This window comes from Aythya fuligula, chromosome 16 (genome assembly GCF_009819795.1).
Source record: "Aythya fuligula isolate bAytFul2 chromosome 16, bAytFul2.pri, whole genome shotgun sequence".
Taxonomy (NCBI): Eukaryota; Metazoa; Chordata; class Aves; order Anseriformes; family Anatidae; genus Aythya; species Aythya fuligula.
The window spans coordinates 9,198,934-9,212,412 of NC_045574.1; the positions used below are offsets into that span (position 1 = coordinate 9,198,934).

The following is a 13,479-nucleotide window of genomic DNA, read 5'->3' on the forward strand; positions in this document are numbered from 1 at the left end:
TTGGGATGTGATAAAGAAGGAATTTGGACTTTGTACCTTTCCGGTATAAAAAGCAAATTGTTAATGCTTCCTGTGCAGTAAGCTGTTTTCCTACAGAGTTTAGTAGGTGACAAATTTAATAGGAAATGATTAAGTAAAAACAAAGAATGCCAATAACAGATTTATTCTTTTTCTTCAATGCTTTTGATAATTTGTTTTTGAAAAAATAATGCAGTCTTTAAGGAATTTATACAGTTCTTCAGCCTCTGTCAAGGCTGGTGCAGAATTTCCTGTTTTTGTGTTCTCAGAACTGCTAAACTGCTGAAGTTGCCAGTAAAGACCTGGGTGTGTTATCCAGAAGAGGTGGAGCCTGTAGCAAATCCAGATTCTTCACTGATATTCTCAGATGAGTATAAAAAAAATTAGAACTATTCCATCTGTAACCTCACAAGTAGGGTCAGCTCCCACAACCACAACTCATTCGTTCACTAACCCTTTGTGTTTATGTCCTGCCACACTATTCTTTCTGTGTATGAAACCATTGATTTTGTTGTGTAAGTCATCCCAAAACCAGCTGTAAACATACAAAAGGATGTGGATGTAGTCATAAATCATGTTCTAAATGTGGGGTGCAGAGCTAGCAGCGTGACACACACTCACACCCCCTTGGAAGCAGCTTTGTCCTTCCTATGGTTGGACTCTGGTCTCAGCATGAGCAGACCTTCCCCAGTCATCTCCTAAAGCACAGCCTTGTGCTTACAAGGGGTAGGATACTGCTCACGTTCCCAGCTGGAAACCTGCTCCAGCTTTACAATGGGTTGGGGTGAGATACAGGCCTGGCATGGTCAGAATTTGGCTTTATCTTTCAGAACTGCATTTAGCAAACTGCCTTATTACAAATATGATAACAAGGAGTGCCAGAAATACTCCACAGACTTCTCAGAAAGAGTAGTCAGGCATTGGAACGGGTTGCCCAGGGAGCTGGTGGAGTCACCACCCCTGGGGGTGTTTAGGAAAAGGTTGGATGTGGTGCTTAGGGACATGTTTTAGTGGGTGACATTGGTAGTAGTAGCGTGATGGTTGGACCAGATGATCTTGAAGGCCTTTTCCAACTTTAATGATTCTATAATTCTATGAACATGTAGAAAGTACAGGTGTGAGGGAAACTCTGGGGTATTTCTCTATTTTGCTTTGTGTGACTGATTGGTGCACACAATTCAACAAGAGGTTTCAGTAGACAAGCAACCTCACAGGAACATCAGAACACCATATTATGCAGGAACAAGACCATAATTATGATATTTTCAGGCATATAAGAACAGCTAATACAATCTGGAGACCACAAGAAGTAATGTATCTCGAAACTCAGTGCCCCAGAAAACTGTCCTGCCTGACAGTCTCGTGCTCCGATGAACTCCTCAGGTGGCGAGCAGGCCAAGGGCATCATGATGTGAGAGGAACGGGGTTTTGGGGTGCAGAGAGTGTCTGAGGGGCCCGAGGGGGCTCCCTGGGACTGCCTGCCTGGCTGCTTCTGGCCCACAGGGCCTCCTCAGACCCAACAAGGCCTCCTCAGGGCCTCCTCAGAGCAGCAGCCATGAAGATGCACACAAGACAACCAACATATATGGCAGGCTGAAAAAATGGGCTGTAGGCAATGCTTACACCAAATAAGTAATAGCTGCTGAAGTGCAATTATCTATTTTGTGTGTGCTGGTAATTAGCTGCTGGTTACACGCACAATTAATGGGTGGACTGTTTAATAACGGAAATTACATTGTTCTACACAGGCTGTGTATTGTACGAGTCAGTGCAGGGCAGTTTTGCCAGGAATTATCTATAAAAACTTTGAAGTGTAATGAAGTTAAACATCTGGACAGATTCCAGGGAAGAACAACTGAGCTCAGATATACTTTCAAAGGAGATAATTTGATTTCAGGTTACAGAAACCCATGGCACCCAGACTGGTGAGGAGGTGCTTGTCACTCTGTGCTTGGACTGAGCATGGCCCACCCTGAGCTCATCCCTGAACCGCAACAAGGAGTGGAGGCTAGGTGCAAACACCTGCCTATTGTAAAGAAGTGCTTATTACACAAAAAGCAGCAGTTTAAACCCATTCCTGGGTTATTTGTATATTCCTGAGATGGCATTTGATTCTTAAACTTTTTCAAATACTAGTGCATGAAACACACCTTAAGATCCCGCAAGAAATCTGATCTGCTTCAGTTCCCCTCAAAAGATCCTATGTATAAAAACAGACCTTGTTTGCTGACAACAAAGCCTAAATGCAATGTCTTGGTTTGGCTGCTCTTTTCCTTTGTCTTGGATTGCAGCCTTTTCCAAAGCTTTGATTTCCAAATGACTTGTTAAGCTTTACCGGGCCTGAACATAAAAGCTGTACTTTCATGTTTCTTATACAGTATGTGGAATGCGGAAGCTCAACTTAACTGTGGATGCATCTCCTAAGACCTTTCTTCCTCCTGGGGCTCCATGTGTTGCTGCTTTATAAGAAGGCTGACTCGCTTCTTCAAAGCTAGTGTTGTTCCTGTTATCAGAGAGGAATCAAAAAAAACGGGGAGTTTCTCTGTGGGAGGCAGTGCCAACCCTAACCGTTATTTCATCTGCAATAATAGTTCCATGGCACAGGGGCATCCACGGCCAAACTTACTGTTTTTCTTGTTTTTCTGCCAAGAGGATTTCCTGATTCCTGAAATTAGCCCTATTGCCAAGTGATATGGTCAAATCACATGGTCACCAGTCCTAATTGCCTCAGGAATACAGAAAGGCAGTCAGTACAGATCTGCTTCTAAAGCAAGGGCCAACAAAGAGTTATCTTCTACAGAAGGCCTGAACTATCCACAATATAATAACAATATCTATGCTATCTATAATATACTAATTATAACATCTATAGAATATATAATATAATTAGCTAGAACATTTTTTATTTGAAAATAGATTAAATACAATTCTAATACAGAGGCAATTACACAGGTATGAAGTCATGATATAACACGATAGTTTATTCCTCTTTTCTGATGGCACTCACTATGCTGACATCTGGCACTTTTATACAAGCACGTAACTAAGATGGTTGTCTCTCTGTATGTAGCTTTACATGCACTGATCTAATTAAAACTGTATACTCTTGTAGTAGATGAAACCTAAGACTGTTTTTTTGTGTTGCAATACTGGATATGATGATCCCAGAAGTCACAGGTCCTACGCAGCTGTAGAAGTAGGTTGTTACAAATCAGGTTTGAAATCTGTAAGCGGTCAGTCTTGATTGATATCACTTTGTGTGGCATCAAAGACCCATTGTGCCAGGGAGGAGAACAGAAAGTGCTGATATAACTAAAAGACCTTTTGTTTCTGCTCTCTATACATAGAAACAGTGGCAAGTTTTAGTGTTATGCCTCAACTCCACGTTTGCAAGGCAAGTGCAAAAATGCTATCTTTCTACAGTGAATAGTATTGAGAAAAATGTCTCTTTTACCCATCTATGACTATTTAGAAATGTAGTTCTGCAGATTTTACAGAATTCTCACTCAATTGCCAGTCATAATCTTTCCTCAAATAAAGACAGACAGATATTCACTCCACAGGCAGGGCTTTCATATGTTGATTTATACCTTAATGTCACATCAATCATCAGAAAATAGGGATGCAAATAACAAACTTTGTTTTAAGATTAAAGCAGCAAATGATTTTGTGAAAGGATTAGTATGTTTATTTAATCATAATGAGATCAAAATATACAATATATATCTTTCAGATGCTAGTGTGACTTCAAACATCAGGCTTATAGCTTTTTGTCTGAGTAAATGGCTGCATAAACCGCAGAAATCTTATTTTTCTGTAAAATTTATTAACTACAGTTATTACAGGAACCTTGTGAAGCAGGGAGGTGCCTGGACAGCCTTGATTTTGATTTTATTAGGATTAATTACAAGTATAGATATAAACAAATATCTGATGAAACAACTAACTTTTTTTTTTTTCTTCCCTGTCATCTGAAAAACATTAATAACAGGATTGTAGGTACAGCCTTGGAGTTAGGACTACGGTGGGGACACGGGTGCCCCCTTGTGTTCCTATTAGAACCTTAAATAATTTTTAATTTGTTATCCTACCTCACCAGGACAGAAGTTGTCTCAATCATGTAAAGCTTTTGCATTTTAGCTTTTTAATCTACATTAATAACCAATACGAAGCATAACTTTATAACCTCTGATTCTATCATACTGCAGACTTTTTGCTAATTTTAGCAGTATTTAATACCACAGAAGGTGACTTGGTTGTTTTTACATTTAAGTATAACATTTATCAAAACAGATTTTTTTCCTGGCTGCTTTGAAGCTCTCTAAAACTGAGGATTTGTTGCTCATGCCTTGCTGCACAAACTGCATTCCTTTGTCACATGCATTTTTTCTGCTATTTAATTCACTGCCCATTTCTTCTTACCTTACTACCCTCTATATACTGAAAATCATCCACATGACCTTTCTTTAAATATAATACTCCACATTGCTTCTTGATGATCTTTACAGTTGCTTTCTAACATCTAATGAACAAACCCTGTAAATGATATACCTTAAATGATACACCAATGTTTATTTTAGCCTCAGGCATCTGATGACAGCCATGTAAAGGAAAATAATGAGTCATCCCTATTGCAAGTGAGCGTAGAGAGAGCTGCTGATCCTTCAGCAGCCAATTGTATTCATTACTTGGATTTCCCAGCAGGTAGGATAGACACTGGATCTGTTTGCACTTCGGCATCAGACATCCTTTTGGAACCCTGTGGAATAAGATACAGAAATTTATTAAAAAAAAATGAATATTTCTAAATGTTAAGTGGGGAATTATGTGTTAGAACTTTGCTAGTAGATGTTTTCCACTCATTTCAGTTCCCTGTTCTTCTTAATTTGCTCTTTACTTAGTATGTAAGTACATGAACACCATCTATATCACAACAATCCCAGAATGCTACTGCCTGAAATTTTGCCTAAATGCATTGGTTCATTCAATATAATTTTTATATAATTTCTCCAATTGTCATGAAAAGTGATTGTTCTTAAGAAAGCGGACTAGCTAACATAACAGAGACGTGTTCCTGCTTGCAATATTGTAGTTTTGGCATAATTCTCACCAAAATATCTCTGGTCTAAATGCTTCACTGAAACCATACTAAGAGTCCATCAAGCATGATTAATAGTGTATTATAGCCAGCCTTGGTCTGCTCTAACTTACAGGAACATTAAATACTTTTATGCATGACAGGTATTTGACAATGTTAGAGTGATAAAGCTTTTCTATGCTACAAATATAATTCTGGTTTTGGAAAAAGTTCAAGACACTAATCTGGTTTAGATGAAGGAAATGCATAGATCTAGCTCTACTAACAAAATCTTCGACCAGTAATTAATAGAAACTTGGTTTTAGTTTACAATGCTTGGCCCAATTTTACTGGCATTGAACGTTGCAGCAGAATGGATCCACAAACACTAAGAGGTCACTGTTAACAGCGTGTATGGATGCCAATCCTGTTTGCAACCAGATGCCTAAATCATTACATACTGAACAGAAAAATATAGTGACAATGCTAAAAGCGGCTATGTGCTTTTCCTACAATATGAACTTTGCAGAATCATATATAAATTGTCCTTTCACATAGTACAATTCATTCTGGGAACCTGACTCACCACTTCAGGTCACTATGGGACTATTTTGTGTCAGATTGGGAAAGGGAAAGATCTCAACTTCCTCATCCCTTTCAGGGTGGTAAGATCAGTATTTTTGTATATCGATTAGACTTCACCTCACTGACATGTTTTCAACTTTTCACCTTTGAAAATCTAAGTATAAAAAGAGCAGACAACAATCACAATGGACTGAAAACAGCCCCTGCCTTAAACTAACCGTAATACTGTGCTGGGGTGGGCCAGGAAACAAAACAAAACAAAACACTCCATTGACTGCAGTGGGTTTGCTTCTGCTTACACTAATGTTGAGTTTTGAAGACACTCTGGAACAGAATGATTTTTTTTTTCTTTTTTGCCACTTACACGTAGGAGCAAATATAAGGCATTAAAAAAAGACAAACACACAACAATAAAAAACAGTTCTAACATCTATCAAAAATGCCAAATGAGCTAGTCATTTCAAATTTGTCCAGCAACCCTAAAAACCTGCTCAACGCTTAGATTTCCTCCGTTACAAAAGTAGAGTGGAGTCTCTCAACCGTAGCTGTAAGTGACAACATTAAGCCATTCGTAGGCTGACCTAGGAAATAAGATGATACCATTTGCCAGCCTTCCTATAAATGATGCAGACTGGGTGGAGACTAGGGGAAGGGGAAGCTCATTTCACATAATCCCCATTTTGACTCATTTAGTACATATGCAGAATGTCTCGTTGTTATTTGCCTATACTACAGTCTCCCTGCTGCACCCATTTTCACGGTGGTTGCTGATTAAAGCAGGAAGCTTTAAGAGAGACAAGCTGATGATTCTTGTTAAACTGGAATTTCCAAGCCTGATGTGAAATAAAGAACTTTGTTCCTGCCCTTTTAACGGACAAATTCCAGCTCTGCCCTCAGATTCAGAAGCACGGGTACCACTGGCTTATGTCTTGCTTTTGATTACTCTGCATAATCTCTTTCAACGCAGTGAAAGTTGCCTGCATTTGTGACAGTTAGACTGGAACATATTTTGGGCAGAACACTTTAAAGTATACATGCAGGAAAGTCCTGGTATTGGAGTATTCTTTTTTATTTTTTCCCCAGCTTGTGTTCAGAAATTTATGTCAGTGTACCAGATACACAGATCAGAATAGGTCAGAATAGTTTCCACATGCTAAGCACTTCCAGCTTCTGACAACTTCAGTATGAATTATTCCAGCTCAGAAAACAATACCATTAATCTTCTGTGACCCCACCCCCTCCTTTAAATTTCTAATCTAATCTTTCTAATTTCTACTAAATACCTATGCATTTTATATAGCTTAGAAATTCATCTCTTTTCACATAGAAACAGCCACTGGACCTTACTGTCTGTGCCAAAACCACACAACCAGGCCATAATACTATTTGCTTGCATAAGTGGCTCCGTTTGTATCAAAAGTTTCAGTAATTTTTAGCCCAACTGGGAGCAGATGCTTGTACTGAAGCATTCTCATCAGCTGCATTCCTGCACTATGACATCCTCTTACTCTGTGCCCTTTCCCAGACGAATCAACAGATTGAGGAGAAAGTGTTGTTAAAATAGCTGCTATTGAAACAGCTCATCAGAATTTAGGAGGAGCTCAGTGGGCATGGGTTATGTGAGCAAGTAAGACCTCGCAAGATCTCGTTAAACATCTTCTGCTTCCATTTTATCACTATAAAGCTTTATATATATGTATATATGTACGTATACATATATATGTTTTTTTTTCCCCTGAGTTGTTACCAGATACCCGATCTGTTACCTTGAAAGGAAACTTCTGGCATTGGTTTGTGTCTGATCTAATACTTTTAGATTAATGATTACACCTTCCTGGGTCTTAGTTTGATTACTTAGGAGATGTGTAGATTATTTTTTTCAAAGCATTATAGAACTAGGTTTCTTAGGTGCGGGTAATCTTTGTGATACTGAGAAAGAGGTAGTCATTTCCTGGGATATATTTTCCATAAACATACCTCTTTTTTTTTCCCCCTCCCTCCATCTACAATTGCAACAGAAGACAAGGGGCTACACAGTCAAGCTGTCTGGTATCCTACTTGAGCAAGAAAAATATCTCACAGAATCTCTCTACTTCCTCTACCTTTATACTGCATTCTTTTTTTTCCCCCCAGAACTGTCTTTTAACCCCTGCATAACCTTCTCTCTTGATCAAAAAGCTTCCCCCCCCCCCCCCCCCCCCGAATCACAGATACCTTTTCTGCATCTTTGACTCTTTCATGAACTTGCACTTAAAAGCACTTTTCCTCACTATTTTATAGTTCCTACTATCTCTAGATCCTTTTTGGAATAATTCTAAATTAGTGTCTACTTTTAAACTCTACAAAAAAAATAAATTTGGGCACAGTTCATATGAATGACGTTATGCAAAGTGCAGTTGTCAACAGAAAAAACCTTCCTCATACATTCAATGAGAATCATGATAAAGGAGAGCTGTCAGTGCTTAATTACAATAAATTACCAGACTAGGAAAAGAAAAAAACCTCAGTTGTCTCCAGAAATCATAGAGGTAGTTAACCTTTGGCCCGTTTCTAGATAACCTAAAACAATAACAACAACAAAAAAATGTTACCATCATGTACATGGTGTAAGCCTGGATTCCTGATTTTACTGCTGGGATGGGGGATGTTGCAGGCCTCCACATCTGAATACTACACCGACACACCATGCTTGGGAGCATGGATCAGGTGTTACACACATGCACTGATGTTGTGTGCCGTGGAAATTTTATACAGAAATTTGGAGACAGAGGTGAGGAAAGAAAAGTGTTCATGCATGTGAACGTGCATGTGTTTGGTAATTCAATTAAATAGTATAATATGCAGATACGTGTAAAACTACATCTCTCTTTCTCATGCTGTGCTAAGCAAAAACAATAATAAAAAAATTTCTTTTTGACTTCACTGGGACCCAAGATGAAAGAAGAAAATGGAAGCTGGTGGTTATTACAGATGAGCTCCAAAACTTTCTTGCTCCACTGAAACACACAGGAACATTCCAGTGGTTCATGATGGACCAGGATTTTACCCCAGCACAACAGGGTGAAATGCAGAAAGCAGAAATGGCTGAACTGTTGCTAATCAACATTTCAAAAAGTTATTTTTCTTTTGCTCTTAATTCCCCTGATAATGCATAATTATTTTGGTAATGCAAATAGCCCTCTGTAGGATATATAGTAATTCTGTGAAATGAGTGCAAATTAAATACTTCTTATGATATGGAAAAACATCTGCCTCAGAATGAGTCATATTGGTCTGCATGGCAGCCTGATTTTATAACCCCGTGTCCTAATAGGGCTAATTTTCAAATGCACGTTATCCTTTCACACTGTATTGCTTGACATTTGTTCTTTCAGACCTGGAGGGATGACTGGCTGTCTTTTTCATTCATGACAGCCTTAGAAATAAACTAGGGAAGGAGGAAGAAAAAGAGCTATACATCTCTCAAGAGGAAACAGATTCACTAGGAATCATTGCAGGTAATGTAGTCAAATCAGCTGATTTTTTTTTTTACACCCCTTGAATTTTGTGATGAAGCTCAGGTTACAGATAAGGTTCCCAAAAGTTGCTAAAAAAAAAAAATAACCCCATAACATAATTCATTGCTGCTGTGGCAATGGGAGGAAAGAGAAGCAAAACACTCTCTTCCAATTGATTTATAACAAGTAATGGAAATCTGTCCTCCTGCAGAGAGGCTCGAGAAGCAGCCCCAGAAAAATCCATCTATTTAGTGGTCTGAAGAAGCACTTGTTGCATCAGTAATAAAAAGTCTTACAGAAACTCAGATTTGTAGTGTCCTGAGTTCTTTCATATCTCCAGGTTTCAGTGAAGTGGAGGGTATATATCAAGTTTAGGGTACAATTTTACAAAATAAAACAAAAACATAATAAAAAAAAGTTAAAAGTACCATGTGTTTTTGTTTCTTTAACTAGTCCATAATTAATTACTAATGCTAGGAGCTTATCTTGTGACATCTGTGCTGGCTCCCATCCATCAAGATCTCTATCTTGATTTTTCTCCTGGAAGTTGGGTCTACCGCTCCTTGCAGGGATGTCCCAGGTGCTCTCGAGCAGCATTTGAGCCACCATCACAGGAGGCAGGTTACTCCAGCAAACTGACATCACCCTCACTTTTCCTTTATATACACACCATAATTTGTAGGCAGTTCAGCACCTGCTACTGGAGCAGCTGAATCATCCCCATAACCAAAGCATGAACCTATAAAAAGGGTGTGGGAGCAATTATTGCTGTCCCATAGTAAATTGTACCTGCTGTGAATCAGTGCCCTGAGGTCCAAGTTTTCTCACCTTTGCCAAAATTTTCTTTTTACCTTTAGACCTGCAAGCTGCTTATGAAATTCCAGTCCTGACACTAGAGCACTGTGCAGTGAAGCACAAAACTCGCAGGGTTAACAGCTTGCAGGTCAGGTACTTAATTCAGCTGAGAAATAACTTAAAAGATAGGATTAAATTAACATACAAGGCTCTTAAAAAACCCTCCAAGTGACTGCCTCTTCTCTGTCCTCTTGTAGGAGGAGGGTTCCTTTGAAGTGTCTCCTCCGTTCTGGATGGAGTCGGTCTCGGCTGTTTGCTGCTCCCTGGAGTCTGGCTGCTCTCTGGCTTCCTGTTTGCTGCCTTTCTGCTTGCTCAGCTCCACTGTCGACTTCTTGTCTTTTGAACTCTCTTTGCTCTTTTGGCCCACAGGTTCACTTTCAGCTGTGGCAACTGGCCTCTCTGTGGAGTTTGATGTCTAAAGCAGTTTCAAACAATGGTTATTTTTAGAGGGAAATGTAAACATTTTGGAAGGCGATCCATAAATATATTTAGAAATGAAAGGCCACCTGGCAGGGAGAAATCCTGCTGTCCAACAGGTTTTCGTCTCCAGATTTCATGACTGACTCCTGCAACCTTGACTCAGGGAAGTACTCCCAGGGAGCTGACAGAGTTACTTACATGAGCAAGGACTGCAAGATCAAGCCATCACTGCACAGAATTATTTACACACATCTATGCTCAAGCTGCTTTAGGAGCCAGGGAACATGCATGCAAAGATGCACAGTCGCAGGCATGCACTCCCACTGTTACTCTCCCAGCTTTTGCATTCCAGGCTGTGCAAGCACCCAAAAAGTGCTAGGGAAAGGTCTGGGGGAGGACGGAAGTAAAAGACATATTAAGCAAAAGATTAAAAACATCTCTACAAAACGCAATGCTCCATCAAAAATTAAAAACATAGGGAATAGCACATAGAAAATCCCATGTATAAATGCAAAAGAAGAGATAGTAAATATTCCAAAGACAAACACAACGGCAGTGCACCTATTTATAGTAAAGGCAGAGATTCTGAAACTTAGAGAAGTATGGGATATGTTTGAAGTTCAAAGGAAAAACACGTAGACCTGGCAAACAACTGATAAGACAATTAAACTGTCACTATTTCCATAGTAGCAAACGACTAGATATGTTTTTTCCTTATGCCAAAAATCACATTACCTTATTTATTTTCTAAAATAATATTTAAAATACTACGATAAATGAAAATATACATTTACCATGTTGAAAAGCTGGAAATCTTACATCTGCACTTATGGCACAGCTAAGAGCTTAACGATATGTAATTTTTCCAACTTTGTGGATTTTGCTGTTACTCTTCAAATGTTTAGTGTTCTTCTAAAAGCCTGGACTTATACACTTATGTGAAGGTTAGCTTTCATTCAAAACAAATACATATTTAGACAATTTCAGATAAAAACCTGAAAGCAGAAACTCTAGACAAATAGAATGCAAATACACCTCTGAGATCTATTTAAAAACAAACAGAAACAACGACAACACAACCCTCAAGACACTCTAATTTTCTGGGAAACAAGAATGAGAATGGTTAGCAATACTGCTACTTGCTTTTTTTCACTTGATTCTTCTTTCTTTCCCCACCTAATCTTAGAAAGAAAACCACCAAACACATGAAAGTTATAAAACTTGCAAAGTTGTTTGTATTGCAAACGTTTAATACATTCAGTCTTGACCAGCTATCTTAAGTCCTCAACAAAATATGGGCTAGTATTTAACTATTTCCTTTTCCAGAGAACAGACGTGGGTGTGTGTTTGCTTACATCTGGATTTGCCTGCTTAAAGGACAATCACAAAGCTAGTCTTTACATTAGTTCTGCAGGCAACTCATGAAGACAGCACATGAAACCTGGAGATGCAGCCCTGTACACCACAGGCAGACACCATCTGAATGCCAGTAGTTTATCAGCACAAATTCAGGAAGCCCAGAGTTCAGGAGAACAGTCCGGGGAGCTGCACAGACATTGCACACTGCCTGCACCTTGTCCACCTTGCTTGAGGAAAGAGTCCTGCTTGGACGCACCTCCAAGTACCTGAGTGACGTAGGAGCTCTCCCAGCACAGGGATAAACAGAGCTTCATAAGCCCAAATTTAATTGTGTCTTTCATTTTGATTCATTTCAACTATAAAACAGGAAGCACTCAGATCCTTCTTACTCTTATTTGCCTTAGTTTGCTTTTGAAACATTTCCCTTTGGTGCAATTGCAGATGTGCACATTCGATTCAAAAATAACCACAGCACCCAAAATACAGCGATGAGACTGGATATGTCAGAGTTCAAAGGTGCCATAACTTCTAGCCCTTATTAACACACTGTGAAATCTGTGGGTTTATTCTGTGGGTGTTAAATTAGAGTCAAGTCTTGCTCACCACACATATTTGATTGTGTAGGTGTCTGATAGTTGCAGTATTGCAGCCGAATGCAAACTGGCTATAACAGGACTATTTCTGGGAGCAGGTTTGGCCCTTTGATGTTAGTCAAACAAAACACTTAAAGAAATATTCATAATACATTTTCCAGGCAAAATAAGAAAAAAAAAGATCAGTCTGATAATCTCTTTGAGGTGTTTCATATTAACCTTGAAAGGCAGGAAATTGGCATATTTTATATTGATGGGAGCAGCTCAGGAAATATAAAGTGAAACCTATGAATAATGAAACATGCTAATGTTTCTTATACTAAAGGCTGATCTGCACCTGACAGATTGCTTTTACTCTCTCAGCTATAACAGTGCCACTGAAAGGAAAAAAAATAAAAATCAACAGGATAGTGTTTTTCCCATCATGTTACAGGAAGCCTCAATCCAAGGCTGCTTTTTAAATGCAAAAGACCAACACCATAAATTTTGACAAACTTTGGATAACTGCTGTTATGCATTTCTGCAGAATGGCAGTGATGAAAAATGAAGAATTGCAGAATTCTAGAAGTGGAATGACAAAATTTAAGGGGATTGTTACACAGAAAATCTAAAAATGGAAGTCTACAGCAAATGAAGACTTCCTTGAGCACAAAGCTATGCTAAGCTATACCAGAACAAATAAGCAGCAGAACTAATAAGTTGGTTAAAAAAAATAATGAAGTAACCTGACTGATAATTAAAATAATAAAATACTAAAAATAAAATATCTGGGATGGTAACTTTTAGCCACTTAGCAGATCATTTCAGAAAACTGTTCTATGAAATAAAGAATAAAATGTCACAAGACCAGACCTTCTGTATTCTGGGATGTTTTAAAGAAAGAATTCATAAAGTTTAACTGAGAACACCATGAAAAAAATAAATAAAAGGGAGAAAATCATTTTTCCAAATAATTAAGAAGAGATATAAAAATAAAATTCTGAAGGGTTACTTTTCAGTACAACCTTCACAGACCCTGAGTCTTATCTCTTGTCACTGGATATCTCAACCTGAGGATTTGACTTTCAGAAAAGCT

The 13,479-nt window shown here is 38.6% G+C and overlaps 1 protein-coding gene across 3 annotated transcripts in view; it reads right to left on the reverse strand.

The window, feature by feature from the left end:
- Positions 1–3,683: 3,683 nt before the first annotated feature.
- BCAS1 (breast carcinoma amplified sequence 1) overlaps positions 3,684–13,479 on the reverse strand; it is a 45,799-nt gene continuing 36,003 nt past the window's right edge. For 2 of the 3 annotated variants that reach the window (XM_032198489.1, XM_032198488.1), the window contains 2 exons: positions 10,178–10,447; positions 3,684–4,777 (listed from right to left, as the gene is read on the reverse strand). In XM_032198489.1, coding sequence (XP_032054380.1) covers positions 4,703–4,777; positions 10,178–10,447 — 345 coding nt within the window. In that variant the 3' untranslated portion in view covers positions 3,684–4,702. The remainder of the gene's footprint in view (positions 4,778–10,177; positions 10,448–13,479) is intronic. The other variant, XM_032198491.1, reaches the window with a different exon arrangement.